The 22,660-nt window shown below is 39.0% G+C and overlaps 4 protein-coding genes across 4 annotated transcripts; all 4 read left to right on the forward strand.

Moving 5' to 3' along the window:
• Nucleotides 1-4,065: 4,065 nt before the first annotated feature.
• On the forward strand, nt 4,066-4,500 carry GCK72_008322 (uncharacterized protein; the record flags this gene model as incomplete). The annotated part of the gene is made up of 2 exons (XM_053726767.1): nt 4,066-4,154; nt 4,197-4,500. The coding sequence occupies 2 exons, from the start codon at nt 4,066-4,068 to the stop codon at nt 4,498-4,500; spliced, it is 393 nt and encodes a 130-aa protein (XP_053586344.1).
• A 1,353-nt stretch (nt 4,501-5,853) lies between these two features.
• Nucleotides 5,854-6,550, forward strand: GCK72_008323 (uncharacterized protein; the record flags this gene model as incomplete). Its single annotated transcript, XM_003104883.2, has 3 exons — nt 5,854-5,922; nt 6,215-6,378; nt 6,427-6,550. 3 exons carry the CDS (start codon nt 5,854-5,856, stop codon nt 6,548-6,550), a joined length of 357 nt encoding a protein of 118 aa, XP_003104931.2.
• A 498-nt stretch (nt 6,551-7,048) lies between these two features.
• GCK72_008324 (uncharacterized protein) lies at nt 7,049-7,534 on the forward strand (the record flags this gene model as incomplete). Its single annotated transcript, XM_003104963.2, has 1 exon — nt 7,049-7,534. One exon carries the CDS (start codon nt 7,049-7,051, stop codon nt 7,532-7,534), a length of 486 nt encoding a protein of 161 aa, XP_003105011.2.
• Nucleotides 7,535-18,953: 11,419 nt separating this feature from the next.
• GCK72_008325 (uncharacterized protein) lies at nt 18,954-22,391 on the forward strand (the record flags this gene model as incomplete). The annotated part of the gene is made up of 6 exons (XM_003104839.2): nt 18,954-19,100; nt 19,151-19,257; nt 19,372-19,495; nt 19,637-19,715; nt 21,324-21,754; nt 22,290-22,391. The coding sequence occupies 6 exons, from the start codon at nt 18,954-18,956 to the stop codon at nt 22,389-22,391; spliced, it is 990 nt and encodes a 329-aa protein (XP_003104887.2).
• Nucleotides 22,392-22,660: the final 269 nt, after the last annotated feature.

Consider the following 22,660-nt stretch of genomic DNA (forward strand, 5'->3'; position numbering starts at 1 on the left):
TTTTCATTAAAATGCATACTTACAAACCGGACCGCTGCATAACTTGCTTCAAACTCAGTATTATGAGCTGAAAAATACTCCAAAATGTACACCACCGTGAATAGCTATCCGGTCCGATTCATATCACTGGCATAGATCTCGCCGAGATCTATATTTTGGTATCGTAACATTGATTTTGAAGCAAGGCAGGTATCTTTTTTAGTAGAAGGCTCCCTAGACAGTTACAGAATAATACGTGGAGGTGGAGTTGCCCCAGAATTTTCTTAAAACGACAGTAAAACCTAGGCTATGATCTCAGGAAACGTCTCAAATCCGTCTCAAAGTTTTATAGTTGACAACATTTTTGTTAAAATTGTCATCAGAGAAATATCGCACTTGGAAGGTGGGTATCCAGTCAGCAAGGTACTACAGTATGCCTGGTAGTGATTGTACAAAATAGTTGCCAATATCGTTATCACGACTATTATCGGTGTAAAGCTCAGGTTTAGAAGAATGGGTTCAGTTTAGATCATACTTGCAGCCGGGCCGTGATTCACTGTTCACGGCCCGGCCACTAAATGGATTGTACTGCGGCTCTCATTTCACTCACAGTGACAATGAAAATAGATTTGAGTAGAGCTCACCGAGATCTACAATTTGATAGGTTGATCGACTCCTAATTTTCATTTGGAGGCGAGTTATTCTAAAGCCCGCTCACGGCTCGGACTCGGCCCGGTTGCAAGTATGGTTTAGATCACTTTAAAATATAACTCACTAGGAAATGACCGTACATAATAATCAGTTACAAATGTGAAGTTTTAGAAAAAAAAGTTCAATAAGATTTGCAACCAAGAAGCATCTTTCAGTAGCATGACAATGTTAGAATGTCTTTTCGTCTCGAGACTTTTCTAAATACAGTCCATAGACTACATTTGTTTAGGGAAGGCTGAAAAGTGGATAACTACAAACATGGTAGTCTAGGCAAGCTACAAACTACAGGCCTGTTATCAGAAATGAATCTAGGGTACTATAGGATACTGTAACACCCTGGTATAAGAATTCTCGAACTGAGAGATACCCCCTGTCAACTTTAAGATCATTCAAAATATCTAGAATGACGAATACCCCAAACGTTTCCGTCCCATTTCCCTTTCTTTTCAAAGAAAAATTAAACAAGAAGAAATAAAACCAAATGAACCGAAACAAAAATGCTCCTTAGACCCATCCCGTCCGCCTCTTTTAAACCCAAAACCTAAACCCCTCCCCCTCCTCCTCCGACCATAAATTTGATACCCAATTTGTCGGTCTAAATTGTCGCTCTAAATATCAAATCACCATTCGAACAAAGGATTTCCGAGAAAAGAGAAAGAACTGTGGGAAAGAAGTGGTTTTGAACATCTCGAATTTCACATTTGGAAAATGTCTTCGTAACGTCACAACGCCTTCTGAATCCAAAAAATTTCATTTTGAAATTAAAAAAAAACAATCGAGACTAGACGGTGTTATTCACAAAAAGAGATTAATTAGAACACATAGCAAAAAATATTGGAAATTATTATTATTTTGGACCACGGTGGGTGGTCAAAGGGGGGAATCTTGACACGCGATGACGGATGGAGACAAGGAATTGTGTTCTTGGTCCCGTTGGGATAAACAGGAGAGGTCAAGACTAGACAAATTCATGTCTGATCTGGGCAAGGCTGTTGTACGGCCGGCCCAAAAAAGTTTTGGCACCAGTGGGAGCGAACCCTGGTGGTCAGACTGGTACCAAAAAGTTAAAAGTATATCAAGTCGTGTTTTCAAGTATATCTCTAGGAAGCCGCGGCCCTTCACGGCCGGCCGCGAATACTGAATGCCTTAGATCTGTGTGTACGTTTGTACGGATGTCTAGGGGGAGAATTACGTAAGAATGTACTAAAAGATTTTAATGTCTGTCTGTGTGCCTGTCCAAGTGTCCGCAAAAAGTGGAAATCGGCGCTTGAGAAACAACCAGCGTTTCTTAAATTACTTTTGGTTTCAAAATCTTGTTTTGGAGCGAAAAATCAATTTGCAACGCGCCAAAGGTCTTTTGTCCAGATGTCCAGATTCACAATCTAGAATCCCTGAAAATGTCAAACTTTTTTTACTCAGTGTGTGCTGTTTAAAGAAGTTTCCCGCACCAAGTTTCTCCCCCATTTGTGGGGTCTCATAAAATTTCATACGGTAGCTCAAAAACGCATAGCAAACAAGTTTTCATACAGTATACAAAAATTACTCCACCAGGCGTTAAAAAACAAAACAAAAACTGTCCAGATGACCGATTTTTCAGAGAAACCCTCAAAACGCGTTTACGGAACGCCAGTCTAGTCTAGACCTCAAAAACTTGGATTCAATATTAGCTCGGCGCAGTTCTTACAACTCCGCTCCACCGAAATCCTCTTGAAAAATATCTATTTTTCTTCTCTGAGTTTCTCAATTTCGCACACAATTTTCTCCGGTTTCGGTAGAGCGCAGTTGCAAGAATCGTGTCGTGCTAATAGCACCCAACAGAAAGCTCTGACCGGGAAAAAAACACAAAGTGACCACCTAAAGGGATGAATGATGATGGATTCTTAGTGTTATTATATACATATCTGTGTGTGTGTGTGTGTGTGAGCATTTGCAAGTCAATTTCTTTCTTTCAAAAAAAATGAGATAGGTGAGGGGAGGGGACTTCAAAACAACCAAAAAAACAAGAGGAAAAAATGGGTGACGTGGAAAACCGGGAAAAGAAAGAAAAGGAAAGGATGAGGACATCGGAAGTGGAAAATTATGAAAAAAGTGGAGGAGGAGGAACTTTTTTGCAGAAGAGTTGAAGAGAATAAATCAAGGTTTGCAGCAAGAAATAGGTATTTTCCTACAAGATCTTCTGATCTACTCTGTTCCTGAGCTGTGCGGAAGTAAAGACGGAAGTATGAAGTACAGTATGAAACGGCAATTAGACAAAGTTAATTAGTTGTATTAGATGTATCCACTACCCTTCGAGCATAGAAAATTCCAAGATTTTACTTATCTCGTACCAGTGACCAGAATTGTTTCCACTTCCGACTTCGGACTTCCATGTGTCAAATTCAACTGCTTTTTTTAGGTCCACTGGCACAAGAAAAGGGGATTTTTTATGCTCGAACGGTAGTAAGGGTATCTTCAATACAACTAATTAACTCTGTCTAATTGCCGTCAGTTTCATATTGTGAAAAATAATTTCACTTATACAATAGAAACTCTGAAAGCGCCCAAAAGAATACGTAGCAGATTTCATTATTCCGCGGGAAGAGGACTTTTTTATATTTTTTAAAATCCAACGGAGAGTGGACACTAAAGCTAATTTAAAGTGACATTTCTCTTTCGGTTCTGTTTAAAAAAAATCAGATGACGTGAAGTTGATCTGAAAGATTTGCAGATGGTTCGGAGTACAAAATTTCAATTTTATGACCACCGTGGTTTTCATGGTTCATATCTCGAGAGAATGTGAGTTTTTGTCTTGGCGTGTGGATTTACGAGTAGACTTGGATCATATGTAGAATTACGCGAGAAAAATAATGAAGATTTATTGCTAAGCCGTGTAGATTTACGGTACACTTTTGTAGATATAGGACAGCGGGACTGTGCAGATTTACAGTAAAGTTGTGTAGATTTACGGGCAAGTGGTGTTGATAGTGCAACGGAAACGAGCCGTGTAGTCCTCTCGGAAGATATTTCTGTTCAATTCCTGATTTGCAACAAATTAACAATACTCTTGAATGTTCTATCCATTGTGAATCATCGTTGAAGGAAGTCGTGAAATCAAGTGTTGACGTAAAAGTTCAGTGTATTGTGGCACCCCTTGCCATAACTAGCGTCTAAATGAGCCGATTTCATAAAACCTATCGCTAATCGATTGCTAAGCCAGCAACTCAAACAAATAACATAAACTACATCTGCTTCAGTTTCTCACGGTGTACTACGTCATCTCCTGTCCAACCCCATTCATTATTTGCCCATTTACCTAGGATTTTATCTAATCAACCTGTGTGTGTGTGGACAAGGACCAGTCTTCCATCATTCACTTACTCCATTTGGTCGGTTGTCATGGTCGATAGTCCGAGATCATTTTCTCTTTTCAAGCTCCCCGATAAAGCTCTGAAACATGTTGCTCGCTGCTTGGATCATGTTGAAATGTGAGTTTTCTTTTTGTGAATCTATCTTGTTTTATCTTTCAGATTGTGTCTATCAATTGTCACAAAAAGAACCAAACAACTCATCAAATCTTTAAATATTCCTAATGGACGTTTTACTCTAGAAATCTGTGATGATGTGAATATCGTTGTTCCAGTTTTACGACCACTTCAAGTCCGTTGGAACTATGATGATATTGACAGTCTGAGCATCCACACTACCTTAGGAGAAGATTTTCGAGACGTAAGACCTAGAAAACTCACAAAAGAAGGATTCCACTTGGGAGACTGGATTCGTCATTTGCTCACTATTTTCAACCATGAGGAAGTTAAACGAATGGTGCTGTAGGCTATCCCGGAGACGGTTATACCCAAACCATTTTTCGATTCCGTCACAGGAATCGATATTAAACGTTTGGTAGTGTTCAGTAGAAATGTTGTGCAGTCAACCAAGGATTATCGTTTATTATTGCTATACGTTAAACAACTTTCCGTCCATCAGTGCAGGCCAGAGAACCGCGAATTTTTAAAATTATGATTACCTTGAGGTGATGCCTGATATCAGATTATCACTGGACCACTATCTACTGATGAATAGCTCCTATATCAAGATGCAGCATAAAATGTCACAGAGGAAGGTCAACAGATTTATTCGCCACTGGATCCAGGGCTCGAATCCTTGATTGAAAGTTTTGGATTACTGGCGCCTTATTAAGAGGCCAAAATTACAAAAAATTCTGAAAGGAATCGCCTATCAAGTTGTAACTGGCGATCACGTTAGAGTATTCGATATTCAAGGTTATACACCTTATACAGAGGCGAATGTTATAGTGGACAGTGGGTATAATATTCAAAGAGGAGATGGCACTCAAGCTACTATACATATTCAATATTATCATAGAATTGGATTCAGACTTTTTCTTTTGGTTTGGAACTGAACATTCTTCAATTTGCAATGCATTTATCTTAACTTTCATTGTATTTCTTTAAAATGTTTATGAATAAAGTGCTTTCTAATAAGTTATTTGTTGTTTGTTGGACCAACTTGTGATTCGGACTAAATCTTCATAACTTGCAATGTATCAAAAATTTTATGAATAAAGTATTTTCTGATGCACTCTTTGTTGTACATTAACACTACTAAACATTGTTAATTAGCACCTTATTAATGAGATAATCTTGCTGTTTTTCTTCTTGCCCATTATCTGCCCGTTCTTTAAGTTTAAGTTTTTTTGGTGTTGAGATGACTTGGTGTCAGATCTTTTTCAGTAGCTAACAAATTAACCAATTTGTTAGCTACTGAAAAAGATTCAAGTTCATACCATGCAGTTGGTATTTAGGTTACCGTAACCATGATCTGGGCTACTGTAACCCAAGCTTTGGTTATACTAGTCAGACTCTTGACAATCAGGTCTCTCATTTGGTAATGAAACTTTAGATACTGTAGCCACAAAAACAAAGATCTCTGATCTCTTAGATTTACAATCTATAATACTACCGCGTAAACAACTTTTTTCCAAACCACATGTTATTATTACACAGTGCACCGTCCCTTGTCGCAACTCTGATTGCTTTTCCTCAAAAGTGGACAACACCAGATGTGCACACACCTAGTTAACCTTGGTCCGATGAGAATAATAGGCTCCGCCCACTTGCTCGACGACTCCGGCTGTTAGAGTCATTCATTCTGCCGACTAGCAAGATGTCGACTACTCCACCGGAATCGGAGATCGACCAGGAGGTTCAGGAGACCCAAACGGTCCAACTGGAGGTGAGTCTATATAGTAGTACTACTTACTACCAAAGCCCTGACTACTGTAACCTAGACATTGAGAACTCAGTCTTGAGCGATAGAAACTCTGAAAAAGATGAGCTAAACTACAATATTATATACCGTAGGCTAGAGTAACTGAGGCTTTAAATGATTTTCCAATCGGAGCTTCAATCACGGATGTAGTTGCCCTCTTAAGTCAACACTACAGCATCTGTGGTCCAAGCTGCAGTGGCTGATACCTTGACTACAGTAACCCATGATTTCAACCTCAAAAACCTGAAAATTCCAGCACAATTACCATTTGCCCGACGTCAAACGTTTCAAGAAAAACCAAAGAGACCACCTTCGTCGTCTAGAGATATCCGTGCTCTTCGACCAACTTGCTGAGCTCTTGCCATGGGGGCAAGATTATAGATATAAGAGTATAGCCATGATTTTAGCTAAGGCTATTGAGTGAGTTTAGAAGAAGAGACCGGCCTACATTTATTTATGGTTTTCCAGAGTTTTCAGTGGAAGAGCGGCAGAGGATGAACAGGAAAAAACTGGTGAAGAGCCGGGTGCAGCAGGGAGACAGTTGGTCTTCAGAAACATGTACACACCGCCGCAGGAAGAAAAGCAGGGATGATTGCTACTCCACTCCTTTTTTCACGTCTCCAGAATTTATAAATATAGGATTTTAGCTTGTTGAGAGCTTCAAAATAGAATAGTTACTCCTAATTTTGGTATTTCTCAACGGGAAACTAAAATAGCCGATTTTTGGGTTACTGTAGTTACTGATATGATCACGAGCTGACTTGCATGTGTTCTTTGTTACTTTTTGCTTATTTCTGTTCCGTTCTTTTATGCATGTTATTATATCCTACCTGTTTTCCATTTGTTGAAATATTTTTTAAGAACTTAAAGTTCTTTCGGTCAAATACACCTTTTTAGCTTTACTTTAGTATTTTTTGCAAACAAAAATAAAATCTGAAAATAAAACAATCAATTTCTTGCGTCATCCTATAGATAAAACCATTTATCTTAACCACGTGTACCGACCCTAACCCTATAGCCTCAATTTAAAAAAAAATCAAAATCAACGTGTCATTTTCCCTCTCCCCATATTCATTCCCTAATGAAAAGAATGCTTCTCACCATATTCTCTCTATTCCTGCTGCTGCTGGCACCAGTCGCCGCCCAATACGACACGTTCACCTTCAACATGTCATTCTTGTGTGGCCACCCGAAACAGTACACCTACGACATCACCTTCAACATTCGGGACGAGAATCCGGATCGATCGATTCGAGAGGGAGCCATCGCGTCGGAATCCGGTGAGGCTAACATCGGGATAACGGAGATTTCAAAGACGGGATTCTACGAGAAGGAGCTGTCGAGAGCGCCGGTTTGGGAGCCGGTGGTGGAGGTTCGTCATACGTGTTTCGACGGTCAGAAGGGGTTCAAGACGATTCTGTTGACGTTTCCGACGTGTCCGGCGTTGAGGAATAAGACGAGATATGTGTACAAGTACTATTTGGATATTACTGATAAGAGTGGCAATCGGGTCGCTGATGCTGAGATCACATCGATTGGACCTGGCGCCGCGGAGAAGAAGAAGAAAAAGAAGTAATTTGACTAAGAATATTGAACTGATTGGTTGAGTAATGGGATGTATTGAATAAAAAGTTATGTATTAAGTCTTCTCTCAACAGGGCGGTTTTGTAGCACGGAATACTTGAAAGATTCTCGGAACGCGCCGGTGGCGCGCCAGACTTAACATTGGCAATTGAATTTTTTTGCACCAGACCGAATATCGTCCGTGGCGAATAAAGAGAGACATTCGTTTAAATTTAATTCGATTAAATTTTTAATTAATTCAATTCTGGCGCACCTTTAGCGCGTTTTCGAAAGAGCGCGCTTTCGAAAAAATATGTAAGAATTGAAGTCTGGCGCGCCTTGGACCAGAATTTGAGCTAAAAATCCCTAGGCTGGGGCACCTTTGACGCGTTTTCAAAAAAAAGCAAAACTGAAATCTGGGGTACTTTCGGCGGGTTTTCGACAAAAAATTGTAAAATTTGAACCTGAAATCCCTAGCTAGGCGCCTTCGTTTGTGAAGTCAAAATTTCAAATTTGAAGTCAGAGGCGCTTCGACTGGCGTACCTTCGACGCGAAAACTTTTTTGCACCAGACCGAATATCGTCCGTGGTAACCGAATGTAGCAAAGCGAATAAAGAGAGACATTCGTCATTTTCGTTAAAAAAATTTTTTTTTGGAAATCGCTGCACTGACTGGTAAGCCACCAATTAACACTCTACTTTCTCACAATGTCATCCTCTGTCCACATGTGTGGGTGTGTCAGTTCGTTTATTGCACCCTCTGTCATAACTGGTGTCTAAATGACCCGATTTCATGAAACATATACACAATATCAATAGCCGTCGGTGTGTTTTTCTTCGTGACTCTTGTTCGATTAGTCGCTAATCGACTGCTAAGCCACCAACTCAAACAAATGTACACTACACCTGTTGTAGTTTCTCACTGTGTACTACGTCATCTCCTCTCCAACCCCATCCATTATTTATCCATTTACCTAGAATCTTATCTAGTCAACCTGTGTGTGTGTGTGTGTGGGTAAGGGCCAGTCTTCCCTCATTCGCCTTATTCTATCGATTGTCATGTGCAGCAGTCCGAGAACCTTTCCTCTCTTCAATCTTCCCGATAAAGTTGTAAAACATGTCGCTCGCCGTATGACTTATGTTGAAATGTAAGTGTTCCTTCTTCCTGACTTCATATCTATAATATTTTATCTTCTAGAATATGCCTCTCTATCATCTCGGACAGAACCAAAAAACTCGTCAAATCTTTAAACATGACCAGTAAAAGTGTTGGTCTACATGTTTGGACGATTGTAAGTATCAGTGTACCAGTTATATATCCACATTTCATCCATTGGAACTATGATGATGTTGAAAGTCTGAGCATCCACATCCAACTAACAAATGATCTTCGAGACAGAAAAACTAGAAAACTAACAAAAGAAGGATTCCACTTGGGAGACTGGATTCGTCATTTGCTTTTTATTTTCAACCATGCGGAACTTTCACAAGTTATGCTGTCGACTGATCCCGACACGATTATTCCCAAACCAATTTTCGATTCAATCACAGGAATCGATATTAGACATTTGATGGTGTGCGATAGAAACCCAAACAAGGATTACCGGTCGTTATTGCCATACGTCAAACAACTTTCCGTCCATCAGTGCAGGTCAGAGAACCGGGAATCCATCCAAGAAGTGATTATTCAAAATTTTGATTACCTTGAGGTAAAGGCTAATGTCAGATTGTCACTGGACGACTATCTACTGATGAATAGCTCCTTCATCAAGATGAACTCTAGAATGACACAGAAGACTGTCAACCGATTCATTCGTCACTGGATTCACGGTTCGAATCCACGAATGAAATACATGGAATACATTTCGGATAGATGGAGAAGACCTAATTTACAAACGATTCTGAAAGGAATTAATTATCAAGTGGTACCTGACGATCAAGTTAGAGTGTTCGAAATTCAACGTTATACGCCTAATGGAGAGGCGGATCTTATAGTGGGCAGTGGATACAATATTTATAGAAGAGATGGCACTCAAGCAACTATACATGCTCGTAAATTCCGTCCGATTGGTTTCAGACTTTTTCTCTTAGTTTGGAACTGAAACTTGTTAGCTCAAAATGAGTTGTTCTTTTAAAACCGTACGAATAAAGTATTTTCTGTGACATTTTTTTGTACAGTGGCATTATTATCAACTAGTGTGTGCTTACCCGATAATCACTTTCCGGAAAATGCGCTCGCCGGTAAACTACCGGTACATTTCATAGTTGTCAAGGCCCGGCTCGGGTAAATTGGCGCGAAAGTCAAATTTTTTGAATTTTTTCGCGAAAAAGCCAAATTTTCTACTCTCATTCAGAATTAGAAGAAATTAGTCAAAAATGGTCAGGCCTTGAAAATTTTCTACCGGCCCGGGCCTTGACAACTATGGTAAATTTGAATTTTTGTCTTGATCACGAATCCGGATATTTTGCAACGGGACGTTTTAAAACCGGACGCTAAGTTGTCGATTGCAAAACGTCGGGTTTCGAAATGTCCGATTTCCAAACGTCAAAAAACATTGAAAGAGTCAATATGTGTGTCTGTAAGTCCAGATGTTCAAAATGCTAAACCCCTCTATGTCTTAAATTCACTAAACTTCCACCTGGAAGGATTTTCTTCTAAAAGCATAATAAAGATAACATCTAGAATCGCAAGATTCGCCCTTCTCCCCGATTTCAAAATTTTCTTGTTCTTTGTGTTTTGGCCAAGGCTATCATCCCAACTTCCCCGATTTTTTGAAATGTGTGTAGCCTGAACACGCGTCGATGACGCGCCAGATGATTAAATTTCGTTGTAATTTTAAACTAAGACTGAAGATCGTGTGGGTGCAAAAAATTGACGTCACGAGGCAGAGATCCGGCTACGGTAGATAGCATCTTACAAATTCAGATGCCGTAAGCCTCGATCTTTTGTGTTTTACGAGGGGTGTTTGTAGTATGGCTTTGAAGACTCCTGTCTAGTTTTGGGGATGGAGCCCCACAAGGGTACTGTAGTAATTCGAGTTACTGTAGTTGATAGCCCTCATATTAGAACCGCTGGTGTGACCGCGTTCAGGGGATTTAATGGAAGTTATGCAAACGCGCTCCATCGATATTAGTTATATTCGTTTTCTACTCCCAAATCAAAACTGCCCGATTCGAACCGCCCCGGATCAGCACTGGTACACATCAGAACCGTCAAATCTAGGTCTCATCTTTTGATCGGTTATGATTAGTACCAGTTCTGATGCGGCCGCTTCTATATCGGGCGGTTCTAATTTGGACAGTTATGATTCTGGCGGTTCTGATCCGGAGGTCACCTTGGTAGTTCTCCTTTGTAACTTTTCACTGCATATCTTATAGCGTTATAGGTTGAGTCGCTACGCAGTAGAATCCGGTCTACACCACCCGAGTGCATCTGCACCCAAGCTTCTGTCCTCTTCCCACATCCCCTCCTCAACATTTTTATCCCCTAAAATAATCTCCAAATATTCCCGAACAATCGAACAAAATGTGTTTAATTTCTTTCCATCTTTTTCATCTTTCCTCTTCCAAGTGAAGGTGAAAATGGAGATTCCAATCGAATGCCAACTTGTTCTTTTGTCATGGTGGATACTCCCTTGGAGAATTGTTTTTACGTAAATCGTTGGATTCTTCGAGAATCGAAATGAATGACTAGACTGTTTTATGAATTTTTGTTTTCGCGGTCATCAACGCTGTAGATTGCTGGGAGTTATCTGAACAACTCAGTTACCTAAAAGTATTTTTGCCTCGAAGTTTTCAAGCACGTACTACATTACAAAGTACTTCAAATATCGAGAAATCGTGTTCTACTGGATTCATCTTGCCAGCATATATCTGAACATTAGCTAGCTCTCGTTCTGGTATGTGTCTTATGAGCCGATAGTAAACTCATCTCTGATCTCAACACACAAGTTGATCATTATGAACTGAGCAGCTCCTCACATTCACTTTTATCGAAAACTGTCAAATCGGAGTCTATTTTACACTTTTTTTTGGTCTGCCCGTATAAGCGATTCAGTTCGCGCACAAAATGGTTAATAAAACAAACAAATTGTGTGTCCCTCCTACCACTTGGCCACACTAGTTCCTTCTTCTTCTGTCCATTGGATCTTTTCTCTTTCTCTCTCTCTCTCTAACTATCTCTCTTGATCCCTCTACTCTCTCTCTCTCACTCCGTTCAGCTGTGTCATCAATCGGCGTCTTTTCTTCCCGTGTCCTCCCACCCGTCCGCCCTCTCTCTCCCGCACTATTCAACATCACTCAGTGAGAGAGAATTCCTCCTTTTGTCCTTAAAGTTTGCAGTTTTTTGTAGTTCCTCTAATCTTTTAAATACGGATTTTACCGTTTAACCTGGTTTTTTGAGAAAGTTTTAAGTAAAGAATTTTGAAAATTAGGCCACGCCCACTTTTTTGAATTGTACATACTTATGTAAATGAATATAATTATTTCATTTCCTAACTAAAATGAATTTTAATGATTCCTTAAATTAAGAGTTTTAGAATAGTAGACCACGCCCCTTTTCAACATTTTTCTATAATTTTTCCAGCTTTTCTTTCCAAAATTTGTCAAATTATTTTTTTTTGTATTTTTTGTTTTTAATTATAATAAGAAATTATTATCGATATGTCTGTGTGTCCGGATGTCCATTTTCTTCATTTTCTTGAAAATTAGAAACAATCTAATTTTTGACTGTTTTTTACTTTTTTTTCAAAAAATTACAGGACTTGTATGTTGGTCCAGATGTCCAATTATCCCAGTTTTGAAGCAAAAAAAGTTTTCAAACAGTTTTTGGACAAACATACACACTTACAGACATTTTTAAAACCGTTTGTGAGCCTGTTCGGATTTTACCACAGGCTTACGGACAAACAGACAAAAATTACAGATTTTTTGAGATTTTTGGGATCTGTCTGTGTGTCTGAAAGTCCGGATGTCTGAAGTTTCTCTTTAAAATTATTAAAACGTTCTAACGGGTTTTCTATCTGTCCGGATGTCTGTCTGTTTGTCCGGATATCCAAATATCTTCTGTCTGGCGTACCTTCGGCACTTTTTCCTACAGTATTCCACATTCCACCTTAATTTGCAGCTCCCAAATGTTAGTATTGCGGAGAAAAACGATCGGGATAATATGCCTATTCTCAATATTACTCACAATATATCTATACGTATCAATGTATCCAGACGATGGCGAGAGAGTTCCTCACAGAGGAGACGCAGACGTGCTAAGAGGGAAACAGGAGGAACTTAGGGGACGACAGGATGAAGGAAGACACGTTTTTGATGGTGATGAAGGGAAAAATAAAGGTGGAGAAGAAAATAATAAGGTGGAAGGACTGGAGATGGATAAGAAGCAGGTTTGTGGTTTAGAAGGAATAGTCTAGTTTCTACTTTTACCTTTTTTTGATAGCACCGCTCATTCTTGAGATAGAGAGACTTTAGAACGTTTGTATCTCAAAATTCTGATTAGCTATCAAAAAATTGTTTATTACGAAAATTATCTACATGAAATTTCCTATATTTTCTTAATTAACAACTTTTTGATAGCTTCGCCCATTTTCTGGATAAAGAGACGCAGGAAAACGAGCGTGGATAGCTTCTCTGCACGTGCTTTCTTGAACCGCGCATATCTCAAAATCCTAGTTAGCTATCAAAAAGTTGTAGACTACAAAAATTATCTGCATAAAATTTGCTACATTTTTGTAGTTAAGACCTTTTTGATAGCACCGCCCATTCTCGAGATACAGAAAAAAAGTTCGGCTAGCGTCTCTGAGCGTGCTCTCTGCACGTGCACTCTTCAAATGTGCATATCTCGAAATCCTAGCTAGCTACCAAAAAGTTGTCAACTACAAAAATTAGTGGCTTAAAATTTGCTACATTTTATTAATGACCAACTTTTTTCTACCTCGCCTGGATCTCGAGATATGAGGCTTTGAAGTTGCGAGAAGACGCAAAATTATAAGGCTTTTGACAGGTTTCTGACAACTTTAAACTTTGGAGATGGGAATTTTGTAACGCTTATATCTTACGACCTCTATGATCTACTAACAAACTACAAACTACAAAAATTATCGGCATAAAATTTGCTACATTTTTTAGTTAAGACCTTTTTGATAGCACCGCCCATTCTCGAGATATGAGGTTTTGAAGTTGCGAGGAGACGCAGAGAAACGAGACTGTCTAGCTTCTCTGCGTCTCTTCTCAACTTTAAATGCTCGTAACTCAAGAACCATGAGGCCTATCAAAAAGTTGTCAACTAACAAAAAGTGTAAAATTTCATGTAAATTATTTTTGTAGTTTGTAGTTTTTCGGTACCGCTCTTGTTTTTGAGTTATAAGCGTTTAAACATAAGGATTTATTACAGATCAACGTCCCACCACCTCCACCACCACCTGACTTCGACACAGATGCAAAATCCAAATCCGTCACAACTTTCCCGGACCGTTCCAAAGAAATCGATATAGACACCGATGAGCTTGGAAAAATAAATGGAAAACTAGAAGACGACTTACAAGCACTCGGTTACAAAAGATATCAATTCAATGGTCTCCTGAGTGATCGTATCGGTTCCCGGCGGAAGATCAAAGACTCTCGAAACTCGCGTTGCTCCGAGCTACAGTATGCCGCGGAGCTGCCAGCTGCATCAATAGTTGTCTGTTATTTCAATGAGTCCCCATCGGTTTTAGTACGAATGGTAAATTCCATATTCGATCGCACGAAACCCGAGCATATTCATGAGATATTGTTGGTGGATGATTCGAGTGAATGGGAGAATGCGACGGAGGAGGCGATGAAGTATAAGGAGATGCATCCCGTCGAGTGGGGCAAAGTGAAGTTTTTGAAGACAGAGAAGAATGAGGGATTAATTCGAGCTAAGATATTTGGAGCCAAGAGAGCTGATGGAGAGGTTTTGGTGAGTATTTCAAGAAACTACAAATTACGAAAACTATCTACATAAAATTCTGCACATTTTGTTAGTTGACAACTTTTTGATAGCTCACCTTGTTCTTGAGATATAAGCTATCAAAGAAAAGGAGAGACGCAGAGAAGCTAGACTGTCTAGTTTCTCTGCGCGCTCTCTCAGGTTTAGACGCTTATAACTCAAAAACTAAGAGCGATACTAAAAAATTACAAACTACAAAAATTATCTACATAAAATTCTACACATTTTGTTAGTTGACAACTTTTTGATAGCCCTCATGGCTCTCGAGTTACAACCCTTCAAAGTTAAGGAGAGACGCAGAGAAGCTAGACAGTATCGTTTCTCTGCGCGCTCTCTCATGTTTCGACGCTTATAACTCAAAAACTAAGAGCGATACCAAAAAACTACAAACTTCAAAAATTATCTATATGAAATTCTGCACATTTTAGTAGTTGACAACTTTTTGATAGCGCTCGTCGTTTTTGAGATACGAGCCATCAGTGTTAAAAAGAGACGCAGAGAAGCCAGACAGTCTCGTTTCTCTGCGTCCCCTCGCAACTTCAAAGGCTTGTATCTCGAGAATGGGCGGTGCTATCAAAAAGGTCTTAACTAAAAAAAAATGTACAAAATTTAATGTAGATCATTTTCACAATCTATTTCTTCCAGGTCTTCCTCGACAGTCACTGCGAAGTGAACGAAGAGTGGCTACCCCCTCTCCTCGATCAAATCAAACAAAACCGTCGTCGCGTCGTCTGTCCGATCATTGACATCATCGACGCCATCACCATGAAATACGTTGAATCTCCTGTGTGCACGGGCGGTGTCAACTGGGCGATGACATTCAAGTGGGACTACCCGCATCGATCCTATTTTGATGACCCGATGAATTATGTGAATCCGTTGAAGTCGCCTACGATGGCCGGTGGATTATTTGCAATCGATAGGGACTATTTCTTTGAAATTGGAAGTTATGATGAGGGAATGGATGTGTGGGGAGCCGAGAATGTGGAGATTAGTTTTAGGGTGAGTGTATCTCAAGAAATGAGAGAGATAGGAAAAAGTTGCCAACTACAAAAATTATCTACATAAAATTTGCTACATTTTGCTAGTTTACAACTTTTTGATAGCAGCGCCCATTCTCGAGATAGAGAGACAGAGAGACGCAAAGAAAAGTTGCTATGCGCTCATTCGCCGCATACTTTAGAACGCTAATATCTCAAAATCCTAGCTAGCTATCAAAAAGTTGTTAACTACAAAAATAATTTACATAAAATTTGCTACATTTCACTAATTAACAAATTTCCGATAGGACCGCCGACTTTTGAGATAGAGAGACGCAAAGAAACGAGTGTGGATAGCTTCTATGCACGTTCTTTCTTGAACCGTGCATCATATCTCAAAATCCTAGCTAGCTATCAAAAAGTTGTCAAGTACAAAAATAATTTACGTACAATTTGCTACATTTTATTAATTAACAAATTTTCGTTAGCACCGCCCATTCCAGAGATAGAGAGACACAGAGAAACGAGTGTGGCTACCCTCTCTGCACCTGCTCTCTTGCACCGCGTATATCTCAAAATCCTAGCTAGCTATCAAAAAGTTGCTAACTACAAAAATGATCTACATAAAATTTACTGCATTTTATCAATTACCAAATTTTTGTTAGCACCGCCCATTCTAGAGATAGAGAGACGCAGAGACGCAAAGAAAAGTTGCTCTCTGTGCGCCTTTACTCACCACCTACTTTAGAACGCTAATATCTCAAAATCCCAGCTAGCTATCAAAAAGTTGTCAACTACAAAAATAATTTACGTACAATTTGCTACATTTTACCTATTTACAAATTTCCAATAGCACCGCCCATTCTCGAGATAGAGAGACGCAGAGAAAATTTGCTTCTCTGCGCGCGCTCACTCGCCGCCTACTTTAGAACGCTAATATCTCAGATCCCTAGTTAGCTATCAAAAAGTTGTCAACTACAAAAATGATCTACATAAAATTTCCTACGTTTTATTAGTTGATACCTTTTTGATAGCCTCCTTCACTCTCAAGGTACACTCTTTCAAACTCAAAATTTCAGATCTGGACCTGTGGAGGAGAACTTTTGATTATGCCTTGCAGTCGAGTTGGTCATATTTTCCGGTAAGCGTTTTTACTTCATTTCAAATTTGAATATTTTAAAATTTACAACCAAGAATTAAGAAAATTCCAGTCGCCAACGCCCATACGGTATCAAAACCGACTCAATGGGCAAGAACTCTGTGCGAGTCGCGCGTGTCTGGCTCGACGAATACCTCGAGAACTTCTTCGTTGCGAGACCCACCTACCGTACTTTCACGGATTACGGTGATCTCACGTCGAGAGTCAATCTACGTCAAAACCTTCAATGCAAACCGTTCAAATGGTATTTAGAGAACATTTATCCGGAATTGCTGCCGGATAACACTCCAAATCAATTGGATGATAAGATTCTGGTACCCGGAAAGAAGTATTTGATAAAAATGGCTAATGGAACACATTGCCTGAGTGCGGAGAACTCGCAGGGACGGATAGCGAACGGGAATCGAGTGGAAATGAGGAAATGTAATCATTTGGAGAGGATGCAGCAGTGGAAGTTCTCTACGACGGTAAGAGCGGAAAAAATAACTCAAAAATGCGAATTTCCCGGCAACATTCGAAAATTCGCAATAGAGCGTGCTTGCAATCGCCTCTGAAAATAAATTTTTCCTTGTTTCCCCCACACTCTTATACCGCCTCTCCCACTCCTTCTTTTATGCGCGCGTGGCCTCCTGGATAACGCTTTTGCCCATCGCTCCCACACTTCCAGGTTCGACCCCCACGCCCGACTTTTCTTTTTTGCATTCTTTTTGAACTATTATAATTGAGTTTTTAAAACATTTCAGGGTGAACTCCGACCTATGGGCTCCTCCCGAATGTGTCTAGACTCGTTACGAGGTATCAGTGTAATACTGTGCCATAACCAAGGTGCACATCAGAAGTGGCAGGTTTCGGTGGGTTTTTGAAGGTTTCTTCTCAGTTTTTCATGACTGAAATTAGCTAAAATGTTCTAAAATTGATGATTTTCATTTCAGACAAGCGGAAAATTGTACAATCACTCGGTCGGAAAGTGTGCAGCCGGAACAAATGAAACAAATGACTTGACTGCGTTGAAATTCTGCTCTCTGAGTAATAGCTTCCAATTTGTTGAGTTATAACCTTTTATTTTATTTTTTAGAACAGCTTTTCTCTATCTCTGCACTGGGTAACAGCGATGAACCTCGCGAAAACGCGCTCCGTTGATACGAGAGCCGCGTCGCCTCGAACGGAATAAGCCGCGACGCGGCGGACGGCGCTGGGCGCTATGAAAAATCTGCTTTTTCCACTGAAAACATAAAAGAAAAGTGTCTGTTTTGAAGAAAAAAGTCAAAATCAACTAGAATTACATTTTCCTGTTTCAGAAAACACAATTTTTTCTATAGACTCTAAAAAATGCGACAAAGACATGACATTTAATAAAGCTTTCCGACAAGGAAAACTAAGAGAATACTCACATTTGGTAACGTTTACAACGAAAAACTATCGAACAACATCTACTTTTTTATCAAAAAAGCAAAAAAAACGAAGAAAAATTAGAAAAATATAGAATAATTTATACTGAATTTTGAAGAAGCGTTGTTGATGTGAAGTTGTGCCGAAGATTTACAACTTTAGCGAAAAGACGAGGCGTAGATGATGAAATCTGAAAGTTTCATTCATGACTCTACGGGAAAACTGACTAATCGGAAGTTATACGTGGAAAAAATAACCTGAAATTTTCGCCTCGACTTGTATGTTGATTTTGTCCATTTTTCGCTGCATTAGTTGACTGAAAAAAGATTTTTTCGGTTCTGTAACAATATTTCGAACAAAAAACAAAGTAAAAGTACGAAAAGTCGGTTTTAAACGAGAAAAAATGAAGAAAATTGAGCTTTTTTGACGAAAAAACGAGCTTCGCGGCTTATCACTTGAAGGGAGCCGCGACGCGCACGCAACGCATCTCTCTCGGTGTCGATTTACGAGATTGATTTGAGGTTCATCGCTGTTACCCCGTGTCTCTGAAACTAAAACTGGTCGAAATTTGCCTTTTTTTCCGTTTTGTGATGTATTTTTTTGTTTTTTTAATATTTATTTATAAAATTTTATAAAAAACTCAAAAATTTCTGTTTTGTTCTAAAAAAACTTCTATTAAAGCAATGGTGCTATTAAGCTCCAAAAAAATTAATTATTATTTATAAAACTCATTTTTGAAAAACCGCGCAAAATTATTAGAGGGCCGAGTTCGCAAAAACTAGACCCCCATCCCGTGTACTCCTCTCGGACAATTTCAATTTTGGCGCGAATATCATTAATTGCACGAATTCATGCATTTCTCATCGTTTTCAGCTGATTTTTTCGCTTTTTTAGTTCAAAAAACTCTGAAAATTTTGATTTTCAGCATGTCAAAACACCAAAAACACGAATTAGCGCCCTGGGTTGAGAAATATCGTCCACAAGTCCTCTCGGACATTGTCGGCAACGAAAATATGGTTAGCCGACTGGAAGTGATCGCCAAAGAAGGAAATGTTCCGAATATCATTCTATCGGTAAAAAATCGATAAATTCCGGCCAAAATTATCGATTTTTTTGATTATAGGGACCGCCGGGAATCGGAAAAACGACGTCGGTGTGGGCGCTGGCGAGAGAATTGTTGGGTGATAAGGTGAAGGAGGCGGTGCTCGAGTTGAACGCTTCTGATGAGAGGTTTGTGTGGAAAACGATGAGAAAAATTGATTTTTTCGGGAAAAAATCAAAAAATTAAGATTTTTTCGTCAAAAATTCAAAAAATTCAGAATTTCCCCTATATTTCGCTTTCAGAGGAATCGACGTCGTCAGAAATCGCATCAAAACGTTCGCTCAGACGAAAGTTACACTTCCAGAGGGTCGACACAAAATTATTATTCTCGATGAGGCCGATTCGATGACGGACGGTGCTCAGCAGGTAGAATAGTGGGGAAAACTTGTTTTTTGATAATTTTTTGTCGAAAAACTTGGATTTTCAGCGAAAAATTGCGATTTTAGGTTGTTTTCAATCCAAAATTCCGAATTTCTTGGATTTTCAGCGGAAATTTGCGATTTTCAGGCTCTCCGGCGTACTATGGAACTGTATTCGAAGACGACTCGCTTCGCGTTGGCTTGTAATCAATCGGAGAAGATTATTGGTACGGGAAACTGATTTTTCTGAAGATTTGAAAGAAAAATCCGTATTTTTACTGGAAAATCTGGTTTTTCAGACAAATTTCCTTGAAAACATGAGATTTTCAAAGGAAAAGCGAGAATTTCGATGGAAAAATTGATTTTTTACACTCGTATTCATGAAAATGATGCAAAAACACCCTATTTAAGTCATAAAAATCTATATTTTCAGAATTTTCTTCAATTCTCCTTCAAAATATAGCGAAAATTCGTTCTTTTCCAATATTTTACTGAAAAACTACCTTCTTTCACCGATTTTTCAGTCGTAATTGCTGTTTCCATTAATGTTTTCAGTTGAAAATACAATTTCCCTTTCTGTTTTTTCCAGCAAAATATTCAATTTTTCATCAAGAAATGGGTTTTTCGTGTCGATTTTTTTTTCAAAAGCCACCGGTATTCCAGTCGAAAATGTCTTTTTTTCGACTGAAATATCTGTGCTTGTTGGAAAAAAAGTCGGCAGGAAAAAAAACAATTTCTTGATGAAAAATTGAAGATTTTGCTGGAAAAACAGGAGAAGGAGTTGTGATTTTATACAAAAAGACTAGTAACAGCAATTACGATAGAAAAATCGGTGAAAGAAGGTCGTTTTTCAGTAAAATATTGGAAAAGAACGAATTTTGACTATATTTTTAAGGCGAATTGATTAAAAATATTAAAATATAGATTTTTATGACTTAAATAGTAAATTCACTAGGAAAAATTATTGAAAATGTGATTTCAGAGCTAGAAAGAGTGGTTTTGATTGATTTTCATGAATTCGAGTATAAAAAATCAATTTTTCCATCGAAATTCTCGCTTTTCCTTTGAAAATCTCATGTTTTCAAGGAAATTTATCTGAAAAACCAGATTTTCCACATAAAGCTGGAAATCTCAGTTTTTCTAGGTGCGAAGGTCAGAAAATTGAATTTTCAGATCGAAATTGGTTCAAAAACAACTATTTTTACCTAAAACCCGTTTTTTTGTCGAAAAAAGTGTGAAAAAAGAGATAAATTTGCAATTTTCAGCTCAAAAACTCAGTTTTAGAAAAAAAAGTAAAAATTTTCAGCCGAATTACAGTCAAATTCGAGAGTTTGTTATACTAGCTCACCACAGTTTTTACAACTGCGCTCCACCGAAATCCCTTTGAAAAATGTCTCTTTTTCTCTAAATCTTTCAATTTCGCAACGCAATTTTGTTCGATTTCGGTAGAGGGCGATTGTAAGAATCGTGCCGTGCTATTAGCGGCCCGCACCTTCTTACAACTGCGCTCCACCGCAAACGAAAGAGTATCGGTGAGAGACGCAGAGTTTTTTCTCGCGCCGACACAGATTTTCACTGTTTTTGACTTTTTTTTCGCTATTTTTCGACAGTTTTCTTGTAATTAATCATGAAAAACAGCGAAAATGTGTCAAAAACTGTGAAAATCTGTTTCGCGCGAGAAAAAAGTCTCTCGCCGATACTCTCTCGTTCGCGGCGGAGCGCAGTTGTAAGAAAACTGCTCTGATAATACTCTTTTTCCCATTATTTTGACTGAAAACAGCGATTTTCAACTGAAAAATGCAATTTTATTTTTAAAACGAAAAATTTCGTTGCAGAACCAATTCAATCGCGTTGCGCCCTTCTCCGCTACACGAAGCTCTCCCCAGTGGAGCTTCTCTATCGAGTCAAAGAAGTGGCGAAGGCGGAGAGCGTGAACTACGACGACGGTGGTCTCGAAGCGATTCTATTCACAGCACAAGGCGATATGAGACAAGCGTTGAATAACCTTCAGGCGACAGTGAATGCATACGAACGAGTGAATAAGGAGAACGTGTTGAAAGTTTGCGATGAGCCACATCCGGATCTCATGATTAAGATGTTGTTGTACTGTACGGAGAAAAAATTCTTCGAGGCGGCGAAAATTATTCACGAATTTCATCGATTGGGATTCTCGTCAGATGATATTCTGTCCACTTTGTTTCGCGTTGTCAAGACGGTCGAGTTGTCGAAAAATGTCTCTGAGCAGTTGAGAATGCAGTATATTAAGGTAGGAGACATCCGGATGTACAGACGCACAAACAGACAGACTTACAGTTTTTTCTTGAAAAACAGCTATAAGAAATGAGAAATTTATCTTTAAATTGAGTAATTTTTCATAAAAACGCGTCGAAGGCGCGCCAGAAAAGTTTAAAAACGCATCAATAGCGCGTCGAAGGCGCGCCAGAACAGTTTAAAAACGCGTCGAAGACACGCCAGATTTTGTCGATTTCTCGATTTTTTGAAATTTCTCCACCCTCTACTTTAAACGCGCCGAAGGTGCGCCAGACAAATTTCAAATTCTCTCATTTGTACATTTTCAGAGCTGAAAATGTTTTAAAAACGCGTCAAAGGCGCGCCAGTTCCGTATTTTTTTAGGCGAAATAGTGCCGAAAACTCTGAAATCCTACCTTTAAAAGACATCTGGACCGACAGACATACTCAATTCTCTCATTTTTTAAGCGATTTTCAGTGCTGAAAATGCTCCAAAAACGCCGCGCCAAAGGCACGCCAGTCACTTTCTCAATCATTATATATTATTCCAGGAAATCGGCGTGTGTCACATGCGAGTCGTGCAAGGACTCACATCGAAACTTCAGCTCTCGCGCCTCGTCGCCGATTTGTGTCGTGTTTCAGTCGATGCTTGAATTGTTTGAATTCTCACTAATTGCACTACGGTTATATCTATACATATAATCTCTTATATGATCTTATGTCCTATATGATAACACAATTGAATTCTTCTCATTCATTCAATTGATAACTATATATAGACTTAACAGAAAAAAACCAAGAGGAGGAGAATTCAATTGGGGGAAAAATGCTGCTTTAATTATAAAAATTGACATTAAAATGATGATATTTTTGGCGGGTTGAGACGGGGGATTTTTAGAGATTTTTCGGAATTTTTTTTTGT

The sequence above is a fragment of the Caenorhabditis remanei genome, chromosome III (genome assembly GCF_010183535.1).
Source record: "Caenorhabditis remanei strain PX506 chromosome III, whole genome shotgun sequence".
NCBI classification, from domain to species: Eukaryota; Metazoa; Nematoda; class Chromadorea; order Rhabditida; family Rhabditidae; genus Caenorhabditis; species Caenorhabditis remanei.